The 21,724-nt window shown below is 47.7% G+C and overlaps 1 protein-coding gene across 9 annotated transcripts in view; it reads left to right on the top strand.

The window, feature by feature from the left end:
- The first annotated feature begins 518 nt into the window (after window positions 1-518).
- The window catches only part of MTMR3 (myotubularin related protein 3), a 79,827-nt gene continuing 58,621 nt past the window's right edge, over window positions 519-21,724 (top strand). For 7 of the 9 annotated variants that reach the window (XM_064674591.1, XM_064674590.1, XM_064674586.1 and 4 more), the window contains exons 1-3: window positions 519-829; window positions 1,437-1,480; window positions 16,106-16,166. In XM_064674591.1, coding sequence (XP_064530661.1) covers window positions 534-829; window positions 1,437-1,480; window positions 16,106-16,166 — 401 coding nt within the window. In that variant the 5' untranslated portion in view covers window positions 519-533. The remainder of the gene's footprint in view (window positions 830-1,436; window positions 1,481-16,105; window positions 16,167-21,724) is intronic. The other 2 variants (XM_064674594.1, XM_064674589.1) reach the window with 2 other exon arrangements.

Raw genomic sequence — 21,724 nt, 5'->3', positions numbered from 1 at the left:
TCCTGCAGTCTCTCCTCATAAGGGGGATGCTCCAGTCCTTTAATCATCTCTGTGGCCCCTTCTGAGGGCACGGGGAGCGCTCAGCCGGGAGGGGCTGTGACACTGCATGTCAGAAAAGTGTTTTCACCATTTGGGTGGTCAGACATTGGAATGGGCTGCCGGGAGGTGGTGGAGTCAGCACGCATGGAATTGTTTAAGAGGTGTTTGGGTCTGGCGCTGGGTGATCTGGTTGAGGGGTTACGTTGGTGGTGCTGAGGGCGAGGGTTGGATTGGATGATCTTAAGGGTCTCCTTTGACCTTGCTGAATCTGTGATTCTGTAGTTTCGTGATTCTGTGATTCTGCAATTTCCTGATTCTATGATTCCCTAATTCTGTGATTCTACGATTCCATAATTCTGTGATTCTATAATTCTGTGGGTCTTTGATTCTACAATTCCGTGATTCTGCAACTCTGCGATTCCACGATTCTGTATTTCTGTGATTCCGTAATTTCCCGATTCAGTGATTCCGTAGTTCTGTGGTTCCATGATTCTATGATTCTATCATCCCGAGATTCCATCGTTCTGTGGGTCTGTGACTCCGCCGTTCCACGATTCCCGATTCCCGCTCGCTCAGCGGATTCCCGCCCCCCCGCTCCCTCACGGCCGGGGGCGGGAGCGGCGCGGGGGCCCCTCCCCGCGGGGGCCGGGCTGAGGCGGGAGGAGGCCGCGCGGCCGCCATGTTGTTGTGCCCGTGAGGCGGCGGCGGCCCCGAGCCCGCAGCGACCCCGGCCCCGGCAGGACGCCGCGCCCCGGACGGGCGGGGGCTCCGCGCCATGCCCTGCCCCGCGGTAAGGACCCGCCGGCGTGCCCGCTGTCCCGCGGAGGGGAGGGCCGGCCCGGCGCAGGGCCTGGCGGAGCGCGGCCGCGCTGTCACTGAGGGCCGCACACGCCCCCTCGGCCGCGGGTGCGGGGCCGCCACGGCGCCCTCAGCCCCGCTCCGCTCGGCCCGGCCGGGGGCAGCGGCAGGAGGCGGCTCGGCGGCCTCCTGTGCCCGGCCGTGCCGTTCTCTGCGGGGCTCGGGCGGCGGGGCCGGGCAGCGGGCTGCCCGCTGGGCCTCGCCCGGCGCCGCCGCTCCCGTGCCCGGCCCGCGGAGGTGCCCGGGGGTGGCCGGTTCCCTTGGGGGTGGCCGGGGGTGGCCGGTTTCCCCGGAGGTGGCCGGGGGTGGCCGGTCTCCCCGGGGTGGCCGCTCCCCGCGAGCCCGCCGCGATCGCCCCGTGCCGTTGGCAACCGCCGGCCCCTGCCCGGCTCCTCGGGCCGCCGTGTGTCAGCTCCGCTCGGCTGCCCTTGTGCCGGGGCCGAATTCCCGTGCCTTTTATACCTGGGGCTTGTTAAGGCTTTTTATTGACATGGTCTTGCGGCTTTAATTGCGCCTCTTCCCCCTGTTCCTCTTAACAGTCCTGTTCTTTCCCTGGGATCTGAGCAGATGTTGCCCTTCCTTGGTAAGTGCTTTGCCCCCCGATATGGAGCTTAAATGTATGCGTTGAAGTTGTTCCCGCTCTTGTTGTTTTTTTATCAGCAGATGAGACCTGGTGTTTCTTCACATCTCTGCACAGGAAATTGATTTCTTTCCTTTCCGTGCACACTTCCCTCGCTGGGGGAAGGTTGGGTGTGAGCTTGTAACTCTTGCAGGCTTCAAGTGTTACAGGCGCTTTCCTGTGTGCTTCACCTGTTTGGTTGGTTGTGTGATGTAGCCGTGTCAATGAGGCTTTCTGTTGGAAGAAAGGAGCTTCTCTAGTGAATCATGTCAGGTAGTGCTGAGTGTGGCGGTGCAGCTTGGCTTTCTGGTGAATATAAAGGCACGTTTAGATTCCTTGGTGAGTCCACTGGGAAGGGACAGAGCGTGACGGAGGGAGCTATGACAGGTTTCTTGTAGTACCTGTCATGCTCTGAGCTGTAGATAAAGAGCTGAGCTGCCTTTTGTCTGTTACTAAAGCACGTGGTATTTGAAAATGAACTTTTTTGATGGAGGTGAAGGAGTTTTTATGAAGGAGCGCTTGTGAACTGGGGGGGAGGAGGCTGACATCTGATACCTGCTTTGCTTCAGCTGTTACTGATCGCTGTGGTTTGGGAGATAGAAGTGGTGCTTTCTTTCCTAGCACAGGAAATACTGAGCTGTAAGTGTTGAAACTTTGTGCAGATAAGTGAAGGCGGGTCTAGAATGCTTCAGTGACAAGTGCTTCTGTGCCTGCTTTGGGGCTTGGGGAGGGGACAAAGGGGTGCAAACGGTGGTGTTGACCAAAGCATGTTGTTTTTTGAGTGATTGCACTAAAAGGTGCTCTTGTCCTACTTCACTTTATAGGAGTGATATATAGAGGGCCAAGCTGAGTTCTCTTGCTGGCAGTGCTGTAGGTGCCTATCTAGGATGCTGTTAATATTCATTACATTAACTGCACTAGCAATTATTAAAATATCACTGTTAACCTGCTTAAGTAACCTGCCATGCAACCCACTAATGATACCACGGAGGTGGAGTAGGTCAGCTTGATAAGCTCTCATTGTGTTTTATTTATTTTTTACATAAAAACAGCCATCTGCAGCTGGAGGAGACAGAAATGGAGCATGCCCAGGCTTCTGAAATAGAGGATACAATATTTTATCTCAGATCTCAATCCACCTACGTGCAGCCCAGGATGGTGGAGAGAAGTATGTTGTCAGCTTTCAGGAGTAGGAGGAACAGGGCTGTGCAGTGCTTTGCTGGCAATTAACCTGGAAAAAAGGAGTAACTTAAGGAGAGGGGGATCGTTGGGCTGCTGGAGTAACGGGCAAGTCTGCTGTAGCAAGGAAGAGGAACTGTCTCCATGGAGTGACTCGGAGGAGCTGGGTTAGCAACCAGCACAGAGTTCAAGATCTCTTCACCTGCAGAGATCAAAAGGCTGTGATGGCTGTTCCTGCCCTGATGGCTTCCTACTGGGAAGTGTAACTGGATATAAGGAGATAGGACTCTTCTACTTGGTATTGGTGGTGCCTTCCAGAGCACGTGACTCCAAATAGTGCATTAGAGCTTATCAAATGCTGTGAACTAGAATGAGACGTCCAGATACTTCACCATGCACTTGTTTCATAGTATCTTTCGCTGCCTGAGTCAAAGTAATGTCACGTTTCCTTCAAAATAACCTTTTAGGTGCTGAAATGTCTGAGCCAGGAGGTGCAACTGTTCTGCATTTGTCTCTAGCCTGGGTTGCTGGTGGTGTAAAGAGCTGCCTGTTAGATCCCATATGGGTTTGAAACTCTGAGAAATGAGCTTCCTGACTTGTGATTCCGCCCCCCCTTCTAGATATCGGTGCCGTAACTTCCCAGTGCTGTCAGGAGAACTTCAGGAATGTGCCCAGCGCTCAATTCGTGCTGTGATCCTGTGAATTAACTGGATTGTTAAAAGACAACTATTTCTTTCTGCATAATGCTTCAAAATTTCAGGCTTACTGAGTGGCTTTCATGGAAGACCTCAAAGTGGAGCTGGTGGTAATTCCGGAATTTGAAATGCTGACTTTTTACCGAGGGCTCAGCTCCTGGTGCTTTAACAGCTTCTCCCTTGGACAGGGCAGGGCTGCTGTGTCCAGACTGGTGCATCGACTTGCATATGTGTCAGCTGCTTGTGGGATGGGCAGAGGTCACCAACCACAGCCTCCTTTGGTGTGAACTGTCCTTATTCAGAGTGTATTTTTCTGCAGAACAGCCAGAACTCTGCCCTTGCTTTGGGGGGAGCAGCTGAGAAGCTCTGACAGGATGGACTCGATGCCTTAGAAATCTAATGGTGAACTGGAGCATGAGTAGCCCTGACCTGTTCTTCCCCTCATCTGATTAGTAGTTTCTGGTGGTGGTGTGAGGGAGGTGAACCCCAGCTGGCTGTAGTGATTCCAGGGGTAATGTTTCATCCCGTAAGGAAGCCTCGAGTCTGTCCCTGCTGCTCAGAGCTACAGGGAGTAGCAGCAGGGAAGAAATGTGTGTGATCTTGTTGCAAGCAGTGGTATCTCTCACCTTTAGCCTGTTCTGAGGTGTCAGGTTGTGCTGTTCTGAGCCAGAGGTGCTCTGCTCTCCTCCAGCCAGTGCCAACGTGCACCTGGAGGTGAGGCTTGGACCTGCGGAGCCGTGCGAAGTGAGCTGGGGGGCAGGGCAAACAGGCAGCTTTCTAGAATGTTCACTGACATGGGGAAGCTGCTTCTGGAGTCACTGATGTCCAGCAAAAAGCAGTGTTTGTAAAGGCTTCACTTAAAATACGATTGCTGACTCCTAGCTTTGGTTCATCTCCTGAAACTTGGAGTCTTAATGTGAAGCTGGGAAAGCAGCAGTTGGTTTGACACCTGGATGTGGCTGCAGGTTAAGCTGGTAACTGGAAGTGTGCTCTCTAGGGCTTACTGGGGGCAACTGGGTATTTCAGAGGTTTTGTTCCCCCTCATGGGTGGAACAACAGACCTTATGGGTCCTTATTAACCCCTTATGGGTGTTAACGCTAAAAATCGTAATAAGGTAACTATGGAAAGATCCATCTGGAAGTTTTTCTGGAATTTGTGTGTGAGGCAGCTAATGACATTGAAATAGTTGTCATGGAGGTGGTGGAACTCTGAGAAGGGGAGAAAAAACCCCCAGACTCTGAAAGAACTGCCTGAATAAGGGGCTCTTGCTCTTCCTTGGGAGAGTTGGATTTCAAAAAACTTGAAGCTGGATGGCCCTTGTTCAGCAATACTGCAACTAAATTGTACAAGCTGCTGTATTGAAGTATTGCCACTTCTGAAAAGTGAATACTTTGAACAAGCTCCAGTGGAACTTGATTTTATTTTTCCTCTTGACTGGGAATGCAGTGAAAAGCTGTAAAGCAGCAGTGGCTCTTGGGCAGGCTGTTGTACATCACCAGTCATGCCAGTAATGAAATGTGTCCTCAATAACACATGCTAATGGATTTTAAGCAGCATTAAACTCCTTTTTTAGAGAAATTTAACCAAAAATACTGAACTGTAAATACTTCAGAATATAACTTTGCAGGCTGCTGTTGAAAGAGGACAGAACATCAAAGAAAGCAAGGCTTGGAGAAGCACCGTAGGTGACAAGTAAAGCGAGTTGTCCTTTGCCTTGCTCAGCACATCCCGCTGCTTTCAGCCTCCATTGTGATGGACTGAGTAACCTCGATGGAAATGGAGCTGGGTTTGCTCTGCACAGCTTTCACCTGAGATGCTGATCCAGCTAAGGCTTTTACTGGCTTTGGTGGCTCATCAGGTTGTTGTGCAGCGTGCAAACAGCGTGGCAGTGCTCAGCTTCACGATTTTAGCTGTTGTGTGTCTGGTGGAGTGTTAGAACTGGTGCTGGACTGGGCTTAGCTTGGCAAGTTGTCCTGTCGCCTATGGAATTGGCTTGAAGCAAGAAGGAAATCTGAAAGTTGGTGTTAGCCCCTGGCTGCTGGGGAAGAGCTGGGCTTTAGGACAGGCAGCCAGAACAGACCACCACCCTGACTGGGGTGTGTTCTTTACAGGGGCAGCTGGAACAGGGAATGTCCAAATGTTTGAACTTCCCAGGCTGGACAGCAAGGGAGGCTTGGAACTTCCAGCACGTGGCCTAGAAGGCAGTGAATATCCGTGTAGGAAAGACCTGTGCTCTGTTTTTCTTCGATATTTAGGTGTCTTCTTCCTTGCTGTTGTGTGTGTGGGTCTCACTGTATGTTCTGTGCTCCCTCCATTCCAGTCTAGTCCAGTCAGTCTCGCATCGTCTGCAGAGTGACATCGTCTTGCTTTGATTTCAGAACTGAAGGTGTTCTTTACTGGGACTGTCTCTAGCAGATGTGCCAGGTCTAACCTGTCAGGTTTAACCTTTCCTGGAAAAAAGAATCAAAAAGGACTTTTTTCACTATAATCTCAGCTTCCTACTTTTCAAGGTAACGATGTTGTTAAAGTAACTTACTACCTGTATGTGCTTCTCTCATGCTTTACATTATCCCCATGGCTAAGAATTCTACCAAAACCTCTCATTTATGGTTCTTCTTACCCAATTTTAAGAAAGATTTTCATCAGGGAAAACCAGTGAAAATGGCTTGAATCTTTCTTTAACTGAGATTTCTGAAAGCAAAGTAGCATGAAATAGATCTCTAGGGTGCCTGTCTGTGTGATGAAGTCTTTTGTGTATACAAGTCTAATAGTCTCTAAGTATTTTGGATTGTTCTGGTACTCTGAAGGTTTAGTTTTTAGAACATATAGGCAGTATGGGGGGAAGTAATGCACTGGAGGTTGAATTTGTGGAGGAAGGCTGCTGCATTGCCATAATTAAGTCTTTGTAGTTTTTCTTTCCAATACCAGAGATTTGTGCACTGGTATAGACATTATTTATAGAAACACTGTTAGAACAGTTTTGTGTTGCCCTTTTGTGGGCCTCATTTGCTTCTCCAACTTTGGAACTGGAAACTAGGGCTATAATCAAAGCATTAATTCTGTGGTGTTACCTGGGAGGACGGAGCTTCAGGAAGAAATAAAAATAGTTTCTCTTTCCCTGTGCCTTTAAAAGAAGGTTTTGACTCTTCTATCAACCAGGAAAGGGCAGACTCGTGACAGAATGAGACTTGTTTTCTCCAGTGCTGCTTTCTCCACTTGTGGAAGTGCCTGCGGGAAGCTGCTCCCCGGCACCTGAGAGGGGAGAGGCCAGAAATGCTGTCTGTGTGGGTTGACATGAGTCTGTGAAGACAAGATGCACGGGGTTGGCTCCTGAGTGCCCTTGGAGAGCGGAGCACAGGCAGGGCTCGCTGCAGGGCCTCTCCCAGCTCACCCTGAGAGCAGCCTTTCATGGAGGGCTCCTGTGCATCACACAGTCCCAGGCCCTGTGAGTGTGACTCCTCACTTCCACTGAGGATTCTCCTTGACTCTTCTGGGCAAGTAGGATTCTTATTTTTGGGGGTTTCCCTATAGCTGGTGGCAAGATTTCAGAAAACAGATGGAAAACCAGATCTTCCCTCGAGTCTTTCTGTCATGTGGAGTTTAGCACAGCATTGGTCAAGGGTAGACTACTAGAATATTGATTTTGGTTATTTAGTTGCTGGAAGTTGTAGTTGAAAGCATTGAGGAGCTGAGTGAAACGGAAGGCTGAGGTAAAGAAGTAGTGAGCACACAGAGGTTAAGAACCATTTGTTTGAACTGCTGTACTAGTGGAACTGCTTATGACTGTGGAGTCTTAATACCTTCAACATCTTACAGTAGGTGTTAGATGGGTGAGGTAACTTTCAGTACTTTTGAAGTGAAGCCTCAGTTTTGTGCAGGAGACCTCAGAATGATCCAGTGTAACAGCTGATCCAGTGTCAAACTGTCCTATCGCTCTTACGCTGTCACCGTGTCTTTTCAAAACGAGTTAAAGTCCAAAGCTGCTCATGGAAGTGGCTGCCTCTAGGTCTGGCATTGGTGGAAGGTTTCCTTGGAATTTCTGGGTTTGGAATTGGTGGAGGGCATTTCCATGGAATATCCTACCTGCTAGTTAGGAGGGACCCAACAGCCTGACTCTGCCTGTTCTCCCTGCGAGCAGATGAGGACAGGCAGTGAGCTGGGGCTGTGATTCCATCTCTTGTAGCCGTAATTGGCCTTAATGTGTACATGGGAAGGCTCTGGTTATTCCCTGCTATCTGCCAGAGTGTAATTGCTGTCACTGAAACTTAAACCAGAGGGAAATGAGAGGCTGGGAGTTGTGCTGGTTGGGATGGTGCTGTTTGCTTTGAGACCTTTTCAGACCTGGTGCTGCATTTGCTGCAGCTGGAAACTGTTCTCAGTTTTCTCGCCTCCAGCCTTTGGTGTCTCTCTAACTAAAACTGCTCTTATCAAAGCTGACTTTTACTGTTCTGTGGGTCCCTCAGTTCAGGCTTTTCAAATACTTGTCTGTCTCCTGGCAAAGAACAGAAGAGCCAAAATGAGAGGCAGTCAGAAGAAAACTCACCTGCCGTATCACAGAGCAGCTTTGCTTGCAAAGTGACGTGAGGACATCTCTCTCCACTGTGCTGCCTGGTTGCCATGGTCTGACCAGAGCAAAAACACTCTAGTTGTTTTGACCTCATAGCTTTGATTTCATTGTATTTGAATTTTCTTAATTTCCTTTTTGTTTCCAGTTCTGAGAACAAATAGTCAGTGTAATGTAGGCACTATTGAACTTTTGATCCACGAAACCTGGCTAAAATGTCTAAGCAGATTGCATTTCTAGGTTTTTTGATTATTTTCCTTTAATAAATGGAAGCTGAAAGCAAGTGAAGTGTACTTAATGTAAACTCACAAGTTTACTGCCTCTGCCTGCAGACCTTTCCTTTCCATCTAAACACTGTGCATGGGTTTTTTTAAGAGTGGATAAGCTTTTCATCAAATTAATGACTAATCCTTATCAAATAAGTGTTCATCTTTACAATTAGGGAACAGGAATGCTTAATTGTGTGCTGATTGATGAACATACTAGCCATGAGTACGTTTGAGAATTCAGATTCTTAATTTTCTCTCACTGCTGGTAGCAGGAATTTGCTGTGAACAGGGCATTATATTCTGGTTGGATACCCATTATGATTAAATTATCATCTTTGTCTATGTTCAGTGAACCTTTCTTTGAGTAACTTCCAAAAGAATGCACCTTTTTGCACTTTGGGAAAATCTGAACTCTCTGAGGAAAAAAGAGGAAGATGGAAGAAGGGTAAATATTTTGAGGTCTGCTCAGCTTTCCTTGTAGGTTTGGCTAATGGATTATGGTCAAGGCATAGTTGTGTTCTAATGCAGAATACAATAGCTTGCTTGTTTTCTTTTACTTTGGGCTGGAATCTCTTAATCCCTTCAGACTCAAGCATGAGTATCACATGATTTGGAGGTGTTTGGTTAGTGTACTTCCCTGCTGCAGAGCATCCCTGTACGGAACAGAGGAGTAAATTGGGACTGCAGGGAGAAGCCACATGGAAATTTTCGGTTTTGGAGATCCAAGTGTTGAATATTTAGTGCTGGCAAAACCGTGTGGTCAGTTGAGCTGGAAGGAAGGAAGGAGCCCAGATACCTGCTCTAAAACTCCAAGTTCATTATAAAAAGGACTGCAGCTTCAACATACTGACACTGCACCTGTATGTCCAATACACCTACAGTGCTCAGACCATGTAGTAGGGGATTTGTAGGGAAACTTCCTTGCAGGAAAACTGGTGGTACAGCTCATTGAGGGTCCTTCTTTCACAATCTGTGACCAGATGGGACACCAGTGGGGTTATAGCTGTATAAGTAATGCTCATAAACCCTTATTAAAGTAAAAGAATAATAAGTATTCATTAACAGTGAACTTCTAAAAGTAGTAACTCCTGGTATAGTTGCATCATGGTACCACTGTGCCTGGTTACTGTTGTGTTGCTTTTCCCCCTTTCAGTTCTGCAGGCTTTAGGAGCTGGAACCAAAATGCCTTCCACACGTCAAACTGGAATTTTGGCTTATAATGACAGGATGAGTGCTGGCACTTGATGAGGGTGGCTGCTAACCACGGGCCTGGGGACAGCACTGGGCAAGGGGGGTGCTAAAATAGAACAGGATTCCCTGGAGTGCCGAAATATGGCAGTGAAGAGGATGGTGAGAAGACTCCAGGGAGTTACAGGATTGAGTCTTGACTCTTGGTGCTGCTTTTGCAGAATTTGGTCCCTTAAGCTCAAGGTCAGTGTTGCTTTCTGGGAGCTGCTGCCTGCCCAGGTGTCTCACCTGCAGAGCCACAGAGGTGACTGGGGCGCTGTAGTCGTGGTGGCTCTGTACTTAGCTCGTTACTCCAGGCAAATTATCTTTTCCTTCTCAGGTGTTGACTGGCAGGTTGGTTGGAGAGCTGTCTGGCTTTCCATTGTCAGGGCATTCCAGCTCCTCTGCAGGGTTTGCATTGCACAGGCACTTCTTCTGGGAGCTCTGGGAAGGCTGGGGATCACCGAGCAGCGGCAGGGGCTGAGGGTGGCAGCTCTGTAGTGATTCAAGGAGGTGTTGGGTCGAAGGTTGGACTTGATGATCTCAGAAGTCTTTTCCAACCTAGCTGATTCTGTGAATTCTTTGAGGGGAAAACAAGCAATGCCAAGCCGACTGTTGTAATCAGCTGGGAGCAGGAAGCAATCTTGAAACCGGCTCGATACTCTGCTCACCTGTGGAGCGTGGCTGGGTCCATCCCTGCCACTGCTGACACCTCAGCTGGGTGGGTGTGGTGCTCCCCTGGAGGAGTCAGCCTGGGCAGCTGGGGACAAAGGGTTTCGCTTGGCTTGACAAGTATAAGATGGTTCTACCAAAGACAATAAGAGCTATTTCTTGCTTTCCTTTTGAAACCTAGTTCTTGGCTGGGCTGTTTGTGTCAGGCCCCAGCCGAGGAGCTCCCCTGCTCTGAGGGTCACACCCAGAGCACAGCCCTATTGCAGTTAATGGGGCTGTTGCCTCATGCCCGAGCCCGCCGGGTCCCACTCAGCTCTCAGGTATGAAGACTTTTCCTCTTGCATAAGACAACTTGATTTGCTGGGCTCGGGCAGGAAACAGTTGGCAGCTCCCTGAGGAGTGAGTTCCGTGCTGCTGTGCCCTGTAGCTTATTTTTCTAAACATTAGTATTTCGAGTTATTGTCCAGCTTTTTAAACTGTACAGCTGCCCCAGGCTGGACCACGGCTCTCACAAAGACAGGGATTACCTGCTGCCCATGCTGGATGCAGAGATCCTTTCCTGCTTCCAGCAGACTTCATGCTCCTGGACCCAAATTGTTTGGTATTCAGAGTAGAGACACAGCAGGGCTAAACCTCATGGACTTGAACATATTTCAAGAGCCTCAAAATTGCAACATGGCTCAATTTGCCTTTTCACTTTTGAATTTCTAAGTATTTCTAACCACTGTATTTATTTTTTCTGATTCTTCCAACAAAATTCAGTTTTCAGTCTCATCATAAATCCTTTCTACCATGTGTCAATCCCAGCAGACCAAGTCATGTACAGTTAAGAAATGATTTTTCTATAAATACGTTACAGGTCTAGTAACATTTGTTATTGAGCTGAAGTGACTTCACTTACCAAAAGCAAGGAGTGCTAAGTTAAAGCAAGCCAAAGAAGCTGGTCTGGAGTGACTTGTGTCATGAAAAGGACGAGAAAGGACTGAAGGTTTTTGTGCAATATTTACCATATTAGAAGTAAGCAGGTGGGCTGGGGAGAATCTAGTTAAGCTTACAGTTTAGTGCCAAAACACCCTCAAAACCTAATTTATGTGCTTCAACTCCCCAGTTTCTATGCTGCCTCTTGCCAAGACAATTAAAGAATTCCTAGAGCTAGTCTGAATTTCCAGGCTGGGTTTGGAATATGATACCCACTTCTGCAGGTGCAGAGAACACTCCAGCCTGTTCAGGTGGGGTGGTGAGTCTTGGTGGTTTTATTGCTGGTTTATTTGATTTTTCAGGAGTCTGGAGATGTTGCTCTGAAGCACATTTGTGGTGCAGTTGCAGGTGTAGCCAGCTGGGTTTTTGCTGCTTGCAAAAGGTCAGCTTTTAAGCTTCCATGAATTGATGGACAGTAAACTTGAGGCTGGTGTTGCAGCACCTGTTTCCTAGAGTTTCAAGCCTCCTGTTTGACTCTGGAAAACTTAGGAGGAAAAATTTAGGTCCCTGTGTGGTGTTGATATTCTTAAGATCTGCTTAACTATTTGTAACTAATTAAAATGCAAGAGGTGAAGGAATACCCTGGGGTCAGTTCAGAGAGGGCTTGTGCAGCTGAGTGAAGATCAGCTGTGGTGGGAGAACTCAGTGCATCCCTCACGTCTGCAGAGAAAACCCAACCAGCACCTTGTTGCAGCAGCACTTGGGTTGTGTCACTGTGCTCTCCCCTGGGTCACCTCATGGTGAGTGTTGGTGAAAGACGTGACTTAGCAGAGTTTGGACATGTTGAAACAAATTTGATGGCTTGAAACTTGTCTGAAGAATCTGCTGCTTGTCAGGTGACTCCCGAGGAGCTGCTCCACCTGTGACCCCTCAGAACATCAGGACTTGGTTACTTTGGTTGTTTTTAAATAACATTTTAACTCAGAGGTTAAATGACACATTGGCAGCTTATTGCATGTCAGAATGTGAAAGAGAAAGTGTGAACCTTTCTGTGGAGCTGGGAATCCATAGATCAAGCTGGGTGAGTGACAGCTCAGCCTCTACATGGAATTCAGAGCGTCTTTGCCATGTTATAAAAAACTTGCTGCCTGGTGCTGATCTGTTCCTCCAACACTGAGCTTTTTGTAACCTTTAAACTCTAAGTATAGGGTAGGAATTTATCCAGTTAAAACCTGCATTTGTTTGAAGAGTTAACTCCTGCCTGGTCACCTCTGCCCCACATCTCTAGATCTCAGCTATTTGAATACCAAGGTGTGTGTCACTCACTGGGTAGGGAGGTTTTTCCCTTAGCAGAAAGAAGTAAATGTGACCTGTAGAGAGCAAGCAGCTGTGCCTGTCTTGCTACACCTTTCTCATTCTTCAACTTTGCTTATTTACAGTGTGGAACTGTTAAATTAGGATTTAGAGCTGGTCTGCAGGTGAGTTTTTGCCTGTGAAATTCTGGAAATACTTGTGAGATTAGGGCCTTAATTTCAACCTTATCTTGAAGTGATGTGTTTTACGTTGTCTCTGTCAGTTTTACAGGCTTTCTTTTGGGGAGGAATGGGGAAAAGTCCTTACTAATGTCTCATCTAAAGTAGACTGGGTGAATAACATATGCTGGAATATCTTAAAAATGAAGTGCTGGATGAAGTAGGTTGGATGGAAGGGTTTGAAAGCTTCAATTCTGAAGTAAGGAATAAGTCTTCTGGTTTGTCTGCTTAGGCTTGTCCTACTTCGAAGCCTCACTGAATTTTCAAATGGAGAAGTAGCAGATTTGTTTGGTGTTGAACAGCAGGCTTGAATTATATCCTTTTTTAGTATTTTGAGATAGCTTGATGTAAACCTTTCACAGAAATGCTGCTCTTACTGAGCTGGTGAGTTAAGTTCATCACAACTCAAATGTTGTTCTTTCTCTTCCTTCCAGTCCTTTAACTCCTTGTCACAAGTGACAATGTTCCTTGCAGGCAGATTTGAGGTAGAAATCCTCACCTTTAGCTCTGTTAGTGTTGTGTCAGCCTTTGCTTCCTCCAGGGTTAAGGTGCAGTCTTAGTGCTGTTTTCAGAATGATGCTCTGGAGGGGATTTTTAACCCTTCTAGACCAGGGTTGCTGCAAGTAAAGCATTTAACACGTGTTTCTGCAGGGCTTTATTGTGTTTCTGTAGGTAAATGGTCCCTGTGCTGAGGTTGCTGGTTTCCCTTCACTGGGCAGAGGATGTAGCCTGGGAAGGGTGCAGAGCAGCAGGGCTGGAAGGGTGCAGAGCAGCAGGGCTGGAAGGGTGCAGAGCAGCAGGGCTGGAAGGGTGCAGAGCAGCAGGGCTGGAAGGGTGCAGAGCAGCAGGGCTGCTCCGTGGATCCTGGGGCTCCATCGCTTATGGCACCGGGATCTTGGGCTGACCTGCTGGCACAGGCAACCCTAAATGCTGAAAGGGGATCTACCACTGCCAGCTTCAGATTATCCCTCCTGAAGCTGTTCTGTATCTGTGGTGTTGCTTGAGATTTATGTAGGAAGTGGGAGCAGATGCTTTCCTTTTTCTCAGAGCTTTTATTAGTTGTTAACTGAAACAGTTGGATTGCTGGGGTTTGTTTAGTATTTGTGGTAAGATTTGATACGTTGCTTGATGAATGCTCCTGTGTTTTGCACAGATAACATGTGCTTATTCCTTGTGGGTTATGGAGTAGTGGGCTTTTGGATCTGTGGATGTTAAGGTGGTTGTGTTTTTAATCCAGCAGAGAGGACTAATGCACTGAAACTTCAGACTGGAGAGTTACTCAGTAGCACTGTTTTTGTCACTGAGCCACTAAAAAATAATGCTGAGAACTTAGCAGGACTAAATGGATGTTGTACAAAACACAAATGTATCTGTTTCAGAGCCTCCCCCGGAGGTAATAAAGCCTTCAGTGGTAACTGTGCTCAGGCAGAGATTCCTCTGGCTCTAACAAGACTGAATGTTGTTATTGATGTTCTTTACCTACACAACTAGGAGCTGTAGCTGTTATTTGTGAGGTTATTTCCTGTGAGCAGTGACTCCCTGTCAGTTTACCGGAATGCTCAAAGGCAGGATTCACTCCCAGCGTGTCCCGAGGAGGGCAGAGCATGTGCAGGGCTGTGTGTGCCGGGGTGAGTTACTGCAGAGCCCTGGCAGGTCCCTTCCCTGGGATCACGTATCCGTCGGGGAGGGAGAAGCCGCTCTGCCAGCACAGTTAATCTATTTTTGATTCGTCAGGATCTCCAAGACAGAAACAAAAAGCACTTTGTGCTGGCTGGACTCGAGGACTGACACTTGAATGGCTCTTTCCATTGTCTATTCAGTGGCTGGTGAGTGCTCCTGCAGTGGAGCACATTGTTGTGGAGCAGCCACTTCACTGCCGGGGCTCCCAGGCTTCGGGCTGGGCGGGAGCTCTCGGAGCAGCAGCTTCACAGCAGGCACTTGTGTGAGCAGTTCCAAGGTCAGCCTTGGCAGTGGAACTCACTGAAGCTTCCGGGGCAACTGGTGGCCCTTCAGTGGAGGAGGTCAGTGCCAGGCTGGCTCTCTGCTGCCTTCCTCCCCTCCTGGCTGCTGTGGCTCCTTTCCCCAGTCGTGTGAGAGAAGGGTATCACTGGAGGTACCTTGGATCAGAAGCTCCACAGAATCTCTGGAGCTTTGGTGGACTCTCCAGGGAATCATTCATAATTATTTATGCTTTATTGCTGAGAGGATCTGACAGAATATTCTGGATGTACTGCAATCCAAGTTCTAGTTATTTTGTTATAATAAACCTTTCTTCACTGCTAATCCCAAGTATCCAGATACAGGAAAAAGATGGAGTCTTTACCTTGTATAATTTTCCTGTGGCTGTTTTCTGAATGGTTTTTAATTTCTTATACACAGAGCTGTTCGAGAATTTCCCTGATACTTGCAGGTGATCATGAAGTCTTTGGTTTATCTTGAAGTAGTTCAGCTTGGTTTCCTACTGTTAATTCCATGCTCTTTAGGTTTCTGTTTGCATTTACCTCTGTTAAGCAATAATAATTAACTCAAAGCATTGAACTGATGGAGTTATTGTGTTGGGAGAACAAACCAATAACCATCATGCAATAAGCATTACTGCAGCTTCCTGGTAATGAAAATTCCAGTAGTGGAGGACTTGATTTAATTTTTAAGCTTTGAGAGAATAGTAGTGGTGATAAAATGACTTTATAACTGAGTCTCACTTAGGCAGCTACTTAATGCTAGGAAAAATCTTGGGGTGTGAGGAAGAATCATGGTTGGAAGAATCATACAGCTGTTGAGGATAAAAGCTGTTCATGTTAATAGAGGGAATGTCTGAGCTCTTGCTGTTCACGTTTGAACCCCATCCTGCAGTGTGCAGCTATGTTTTTAAGTTACTGTTGCTTCCCCAGACAGTCTGGGTGACATTGTTTACTTCCTTCTAGTGAGTCTGTCTGGATGTATTTAAGCTGGAAAGTGCAGAGTTAAGGGCAGTTGGATATTCCTGTCCTCCCACCAGACCACACAGTTGAATTAAGAATCTGTCTGTCTCCTGAAGTGGGTGTTCAAAATAGGTAAGAACTGCTCACTAAGGGATAGAATGTAGGACTTTTAAAAAGGGAAAATATCAGGCACAGAATCTGGCTTTTGATGAGGAGAATCTTCCTTAAGGTCTCTGGGGCAGTTTTTGTGTGCAGCTGGCATGGCCCTGGCACTGAGGGTGCTTCCAGGAGAGATGGATCTCTCTTGGCTGCAGATGGCTTTGGCAGTTTTCTTGGCATGAAAGGCTGATTAACGAGCACAGCTGGAGCAGGAGTGCAGCTCCAGCCTCTGCAGGGCCACGGGACAGCTCTGAGGAGCCTGGGTGTGTTGTGTAAGGACAGCCCTGACTCAGTGGCAGTGGAAGCACGTGGTTGAACTTAAGCAGTATCACTGCACAAGTCAGAATGAGGGCTCACAGCCTCACCAGTTTGATCCCATTACCCTCTTAAGTGACATCACACCTCCAAAGCTTGTTTCTTACCTCACTCTGTGTTGTTGTGCTTACTTTTAGGCACTGATTTCCAGCTGTGCAGGCTGAAGCACTGCTGTGTGCTCTGCAGATCAGCTCATGGGTGAGTGGGCACTGACTCAGACATTCCTGCACAGGGATGCTCTTCACGTGCAGGGAGATCCTGTTCTGTACCAGTTCAGAAGCTTCTGGTATAACAAACTTGCTCCAAAGCCAACTTCTCCTGGTTTATCTTACTGAATTTTCTGTCCATTTTACAGATACTGGCATGGGTTATTGTATGTTAATGGGTATTGTATCGTGGGTATTGTATCTTCAATACTGGTGTTTTGAGCGATGGTTGAAGAACTGAAGATGAATGCTTATGGGACAGCAGTGGGTTTGGAGGCTGGGATGCCTTGATGGCATTATTAAAGTGAGCTGAGGAGTTAACAGAGCCATTCTAAATATACTGCAGCATTGCAGTCGTGGCAGTGACTGTGATGCCAGGCCTGGACTATGAATACAACTTACATGTGCACACTCATGTGAGAATGACAGAACAGCACGTGCTGGGCTTGCAGATAGTGTTTCTTACAGCATGATAAGGACTGTGGCACAATTACCCTTTGCTTTTGACGTGTCACACAGCCCCAGTGCTGTGTGGCTGTCCAGGAGAGAGTGCAGGCTGCAGGGTGTGGGAAATCACTCCTTAGAAAGAGAACACACCTCAGTTTGTGCTTGTGTTGAGTATGACATTGAATATGACGTGTCAGGGAGATGGACTTCTCATGCAGGTGGAAAACTAGAACCATCTCCCAGCTTTGGTCTCCCAGGCTATCCGGTTTTCCCTCTTGCTTAGGTTTTTAGGTTGCTTGTGTACTGGTTTATTCCTCACCAGTCAGGTAGTTAGAGGGGAACACCTGGTAATACCTGCAGGCTCTGTAATGGATTGGGGTGAGCTGTTCAAATGTCTGCTGCTTTCTTGCTCCCAACTGCACAATGTGAAGGGAGTTTAGGGTGTTTTGGACAGGAAGGGACACATGTCCTAAGAGCCAAACTATCTGAAGGGCACTGCCCAGCATAGCTGTCCTGATAGCAGAGAGGATGGTTGGGAAATCAGTGAATCACCAGCTCTGAACACCTTCTTAAGCCACCTGGTCTCCTTGGCAGAATTAGTTCTTTAAACATACAAACTCTTCAGGCAATATAAAGCTGGTTGTTATTGCAGGCAAATGTCCTGATGACCTGAAGGAGGACTTGTTCTTTCTTGGAGTTGTCCTCCTGTACTGGCAGGAGATGGGTGTTTTTCCTGTGAACATCTTCTGCCATAAGACATCAGGTTCTCCAGTGAGAAGCCTTAGTGTAACTAAGTGGAAGTGAAGTGGCCTTGAATGCCAGAAAATGGGATTGCCAATGACTGATGAAGGATCTGTACCTTGCTTCAGACTTCCCTTCAAGTGTCCTGGGTTTCTGATGGAGTTTAATAGACAGCTTGACTTAGTACCAGAGACAAGTGGTAACTTGGAAGTGGGGTTGACACTGGGGAAGTGGATGTAAGGCAAGAGGGAAAATGTGAAGAGCTGACATGCTCTCACTGCCTTGATTTCCATACCTGTGCAAGGCCTGGACAGTAAAAGTGTGCTGCTAAAAACCTCTCCCTTGTGTGGAAGCAGAATGACAGGCTCCAGTTGCTCCCTCCTGCTGCTTTAATTCCTCCCAAGGCTGCTGAGGAGCAGCTTTGCTGCACGTTCTGGCAGTGCAGCCTTTCTCTGGGAACACCACTACTGTAGCAGTTGAGTGAGCACTGGAAGGCTCAGTAAGTACCACTGGCTGGTTCTCAAGTCTGACATCATATCCAAGAATTAGATGGCTCCCTCTCACCGTGGGGATAATGAAATAATTCCTACTGTGTTATTCATTAACTCACATTTCATTCAGTGGCTCCTAAGAGGATAACGAGTACATTAGAGGTGAACTTGTATAAGCCTTCTGACATCCTTTTGATAAGTTAAATAAGAGTTAAAGCTATGGCAGACAAAGCCTGGCAGGGGGGCCTCACTGAGGGGCAGGTGGCCTGTGCTGTATTACACACACTGACTTAAAAACTAATTTAATGGCTTTTCTTCAATGGTTAAGGAAAATAGCCTGCTTCTAAAGGTGCTGGAGAAATAACTAGTGCCCAGAGCCAGCTGAAGGTCATCCTCAGTGTGGAGCCTGCTCCTGATTGAAGGGCTGTGTTCAGGTGGTGTCCAGCCCAGCACAGCAGGGAACCCAACAAATAAATGAAGGATCTGCAACAATAAAAGGGAGGGAAAAGCAGCCTGGTGAAGGAAGGACAGCTGCTCCTGATCCATATAAAACTTTTGGTACAAGAGCCTGTTGAGCCTTGCTGGGTTTCCAGTTTGAGTGTTAATGTAGCTTGAGCTTGTGTAAAATTTGAATCTCCCTCAAGTGTCCGTGTCGGGGACTCTTTCCCCTCAGCTTAAGTGCCATGTGCTGCTCCTCAAGGGAGCTTCAAAGAGGGGAGGGATTGCATCAGTTGGTGAGGGATTTTTCACTGACAGGATGTTCAGGACCAATAAAACTGGACAACTCTACCTCTGGCTTTAGGGCTTTTTAAAGGAGGGAATTGTATCAGGAAGAGTGTGGCAGCAGGAGCAGGGCAGTGACTCTGCCCCTGGACTCAGCGCTGGTGAGGCCACCCCTGGAGTGCTGTGTCCTGTTCTGGGCCCCCAGCTCAGGAAGGACAAGGAGGGGCTGGAGCAGGTCCAGAGAAGAGCAACAAGGCTGGGGAAGGGACTGGAGCACAAGTGCTGTGAGGAGAGGCTGAGGGAGCTGGGGGGGCTCAGCCTGGAGAAGAGGAGGCTCAGGGGAGACCTCCTCACTCTCTGCAACTCCCTGACAGGAGGGGGGAGCTGGGTGGGGGTCAGGCTCTTCTCCCAGGAACCAGCAGTAGGACAAGAGGGTGCGGCCTTAAACTCTGCCAGGGGAGGTTTAGGTTGGATATTGGGAAGAAAGTTTTTCCAGAGGGTGCTCAGCCATTGGAATGGGCTGCCCAGGGAGGGGGTGGAGTCCCCGTCCCTGGAGGTGTTTAAGGTGAGACTGGATGTGGCATCAGTGCCATGGGCTGGGTGACACGGTGGTGTTGGATCAAGGGTTGGACTTGATAATCTCAGAGGTCTTTTCCAATCTGGTTGATTCTATGATTCTATGATTTATTTTGTGGGAATTGGGTGTATTGACTCTTTTCCTCTAATGTGAGTCCTTGCTGACTGGGGCTCCCTGGTGCATGTGGCTGTGTCTGATGAAGCTGCTGCTCCGACTGGGAGTGCTGGTCTGTTCTGAAGGCTCCCCAGGAGTTTGTCTCCTTCCCAAAGAGGTTTGTCTGTGCTGTGCAATTGAGGCAATAAACTAATATAAATAAAGATTAAGCTGTTTGTGGGAGGAATGATGATTGGATATTCAGATGCCCAACAATCTGTCTGATCTCTTGAGTGTAGCTGTGACTGTGCTGACATCAGTAATTCATCCCCACAGGTAATGACTGAAATCACTTTAAGCAGAGGCTGCAGTAGCCTTGGACATCTGAAGAAATCCAGAATTTCCAGGTGGCCCAATAAGATCTTAAATTACCTGGTACTTGTGGAAGCACTGGGTGAGGTGGCTTTATCTGGGAAGAAGCTGTAGGTGGTGGTCTGGTGAGTCAGGTCAGTGCCATCCTGGAGAACCAGGTGTGTCCTTGCCCGGCTGTGGATTGTGGTCCTGGCTGGGAAGTTACTGGGAACCTTTCCAGGTGTGTGGAGAGTTCTGGGTTTGGTGCTGAGTACACAACTCCAGGCCTGGGTGCTCATCTCTGCAGCTCAGACCCCCGGCTAGTAGAGTTTCCAGGCACAGAGCAGAATCCTATAAACATTGGGAGTATTTGAAAAACTGGACTTGGGACGTTTGTTCTGGGTACCAAAACTAGAAGGATCATTCTGATGCCTTGAACTCTTAGTTTTCCAGCCTTTTAAAAATCCATTACTGGCACTTAACATGTGGGGCAGTGTGAGAGCTCTGGAGAGCACTGTGGATCCTCAGCAGAAGGGGTGCTGTGAAATGAGCAGTGCCGAGAGGATTGACTGGGCTCAGAACTCCACACTGACTACAGGGTTAAGGGAAATGACTGTAGTGAAAGTTCTGTGTTCAGGGAATGTTGTCCCACCCAAGTTCACTGGGTGAGGGTGGGGGTTCATGGGAAGGAAAGGATGGAGAAGGTAGTTAGGGATCATACATATGCCAAGAGAAGCTGAGCTAAAGCTTCACAGCTGATCACGGTGTTTGCATTTCCTAATGTGTAACTCTTCACTCCTGCTTTTTATGTGTGACCACTTGAAGCTGCAATTACAGGTTGATTTCCATGGCATGAGCATTGAAAATACCTGCTGGGTCATTAAGACTCGGGGCTTTCAGCTTCACCTCCCTCGTTGACTTATTGTGCAACTACATGGAACAGCCTAGCCCACAAATCCATCACCCAGGCACTGCAGCCTGGCAGGGACCTCTTCCCCTCCAGCAGCACTCACACACCAGTGCTCTGACTTCCTGAGGAAAATACCAGGAACTGAAGTAGTAAAACACCAAACCAGGTAACTGTGCCCTACCTGTCCCACCTTGGGGAATCTGTTTTCAGCACCCGAGGTAATGGCAGCTGGAAAGAGAATTCTTCAGTTCAAGCTTCAAGTTGTTCAGGCTGAACACAGAAGTTTGGCTCCTGTATTCTTTGGTTCCTGATGGTATTTTTATTCTGGAGGCCTCACCATCAGAGAAGGCTTTGGGAACAGTTCTGTCAGCTGAACTCGCTGCAGAGGTGTCACATCTCCGAGTTCATGACACAGATGTGGTACTTGAATAAACAGACATACCTTGGATCCTTGTTCTTGGTTGACAGACTCCCCTAAGCTTGCCAAGGAAGCCTTCCTGCATAAAGATGTAATCTTTCATCCAGGAGTTGGGCTGTTTTGTGGCATTTGAATCTAAATGAGCAAAACTGTGTGCAGGCTCTTTCTGAAATACAAGACCTGAATGCTGAGGCTGTTCCTACAGCGAGCTGTCATTTATCTAAATTACAGATGCTTTTTCATCTCAGCTCTGAGCATTTGCTTCTAGATTTGTGTTCACATGTAGATTTGTGTTACACCAGCTGCATAACCTCTTGAAATAAAGGCTTGCAATAGAAGCGAGGCGGACTTCAGCATTCTGAACATTGTTCTTATCCTTATTGTTCCTTAGTTTTGCTCAGAGGAATTTGCTTCCTTTGCCTTCGAGTATTTTTCTGAACTTGATTTCAGATTCCAACTTTCATATTGGAACAGGTTGTCTAGAAAGAATATGCCTGGTGATCCTCAGACGTGGGCTGAATGAGTCTTTAAACAACTTGATCTAAAGGAGCTGTGCAGGGGGGTGGGCTCACTGCTGTGCAGTTGTCCCACTCAACCCAAATGGTCTGGGTTTTTTGCACATGTATCCATCTTGGTTCTTTGTACTTTCCCATTTGGACTTCAAGGGGCACAGATAATTTCTGCTTGGTTTGTAATTGGATGTTAAATCTTGTTTCTGTGACAGAACCCTGGTGTTGAATGTGAGTCTCTGCCAGAAGGAAAGCGTTCTGTGGAGTTCAGTCCTCACCAACTTTACTGC

Source organism: Pseudopipra pipra, chromosome 18, assembly GCF_036250125.1.
Source record: "Pseudopipra pipra isolate bDixPip1 chromosome 18, bDixPip1.hap1, whole genome shotgun sequence".
Classification (NCBI taxonomy): Eukaryota; Metazoa; Chordata; class Aves; order Passeriformes; family Pipridae; genus Pseudopipra; species Pseudopipra pipra.
This window is presented reverse-complemented; position numbering and strand designations above follow the sequence as displayed.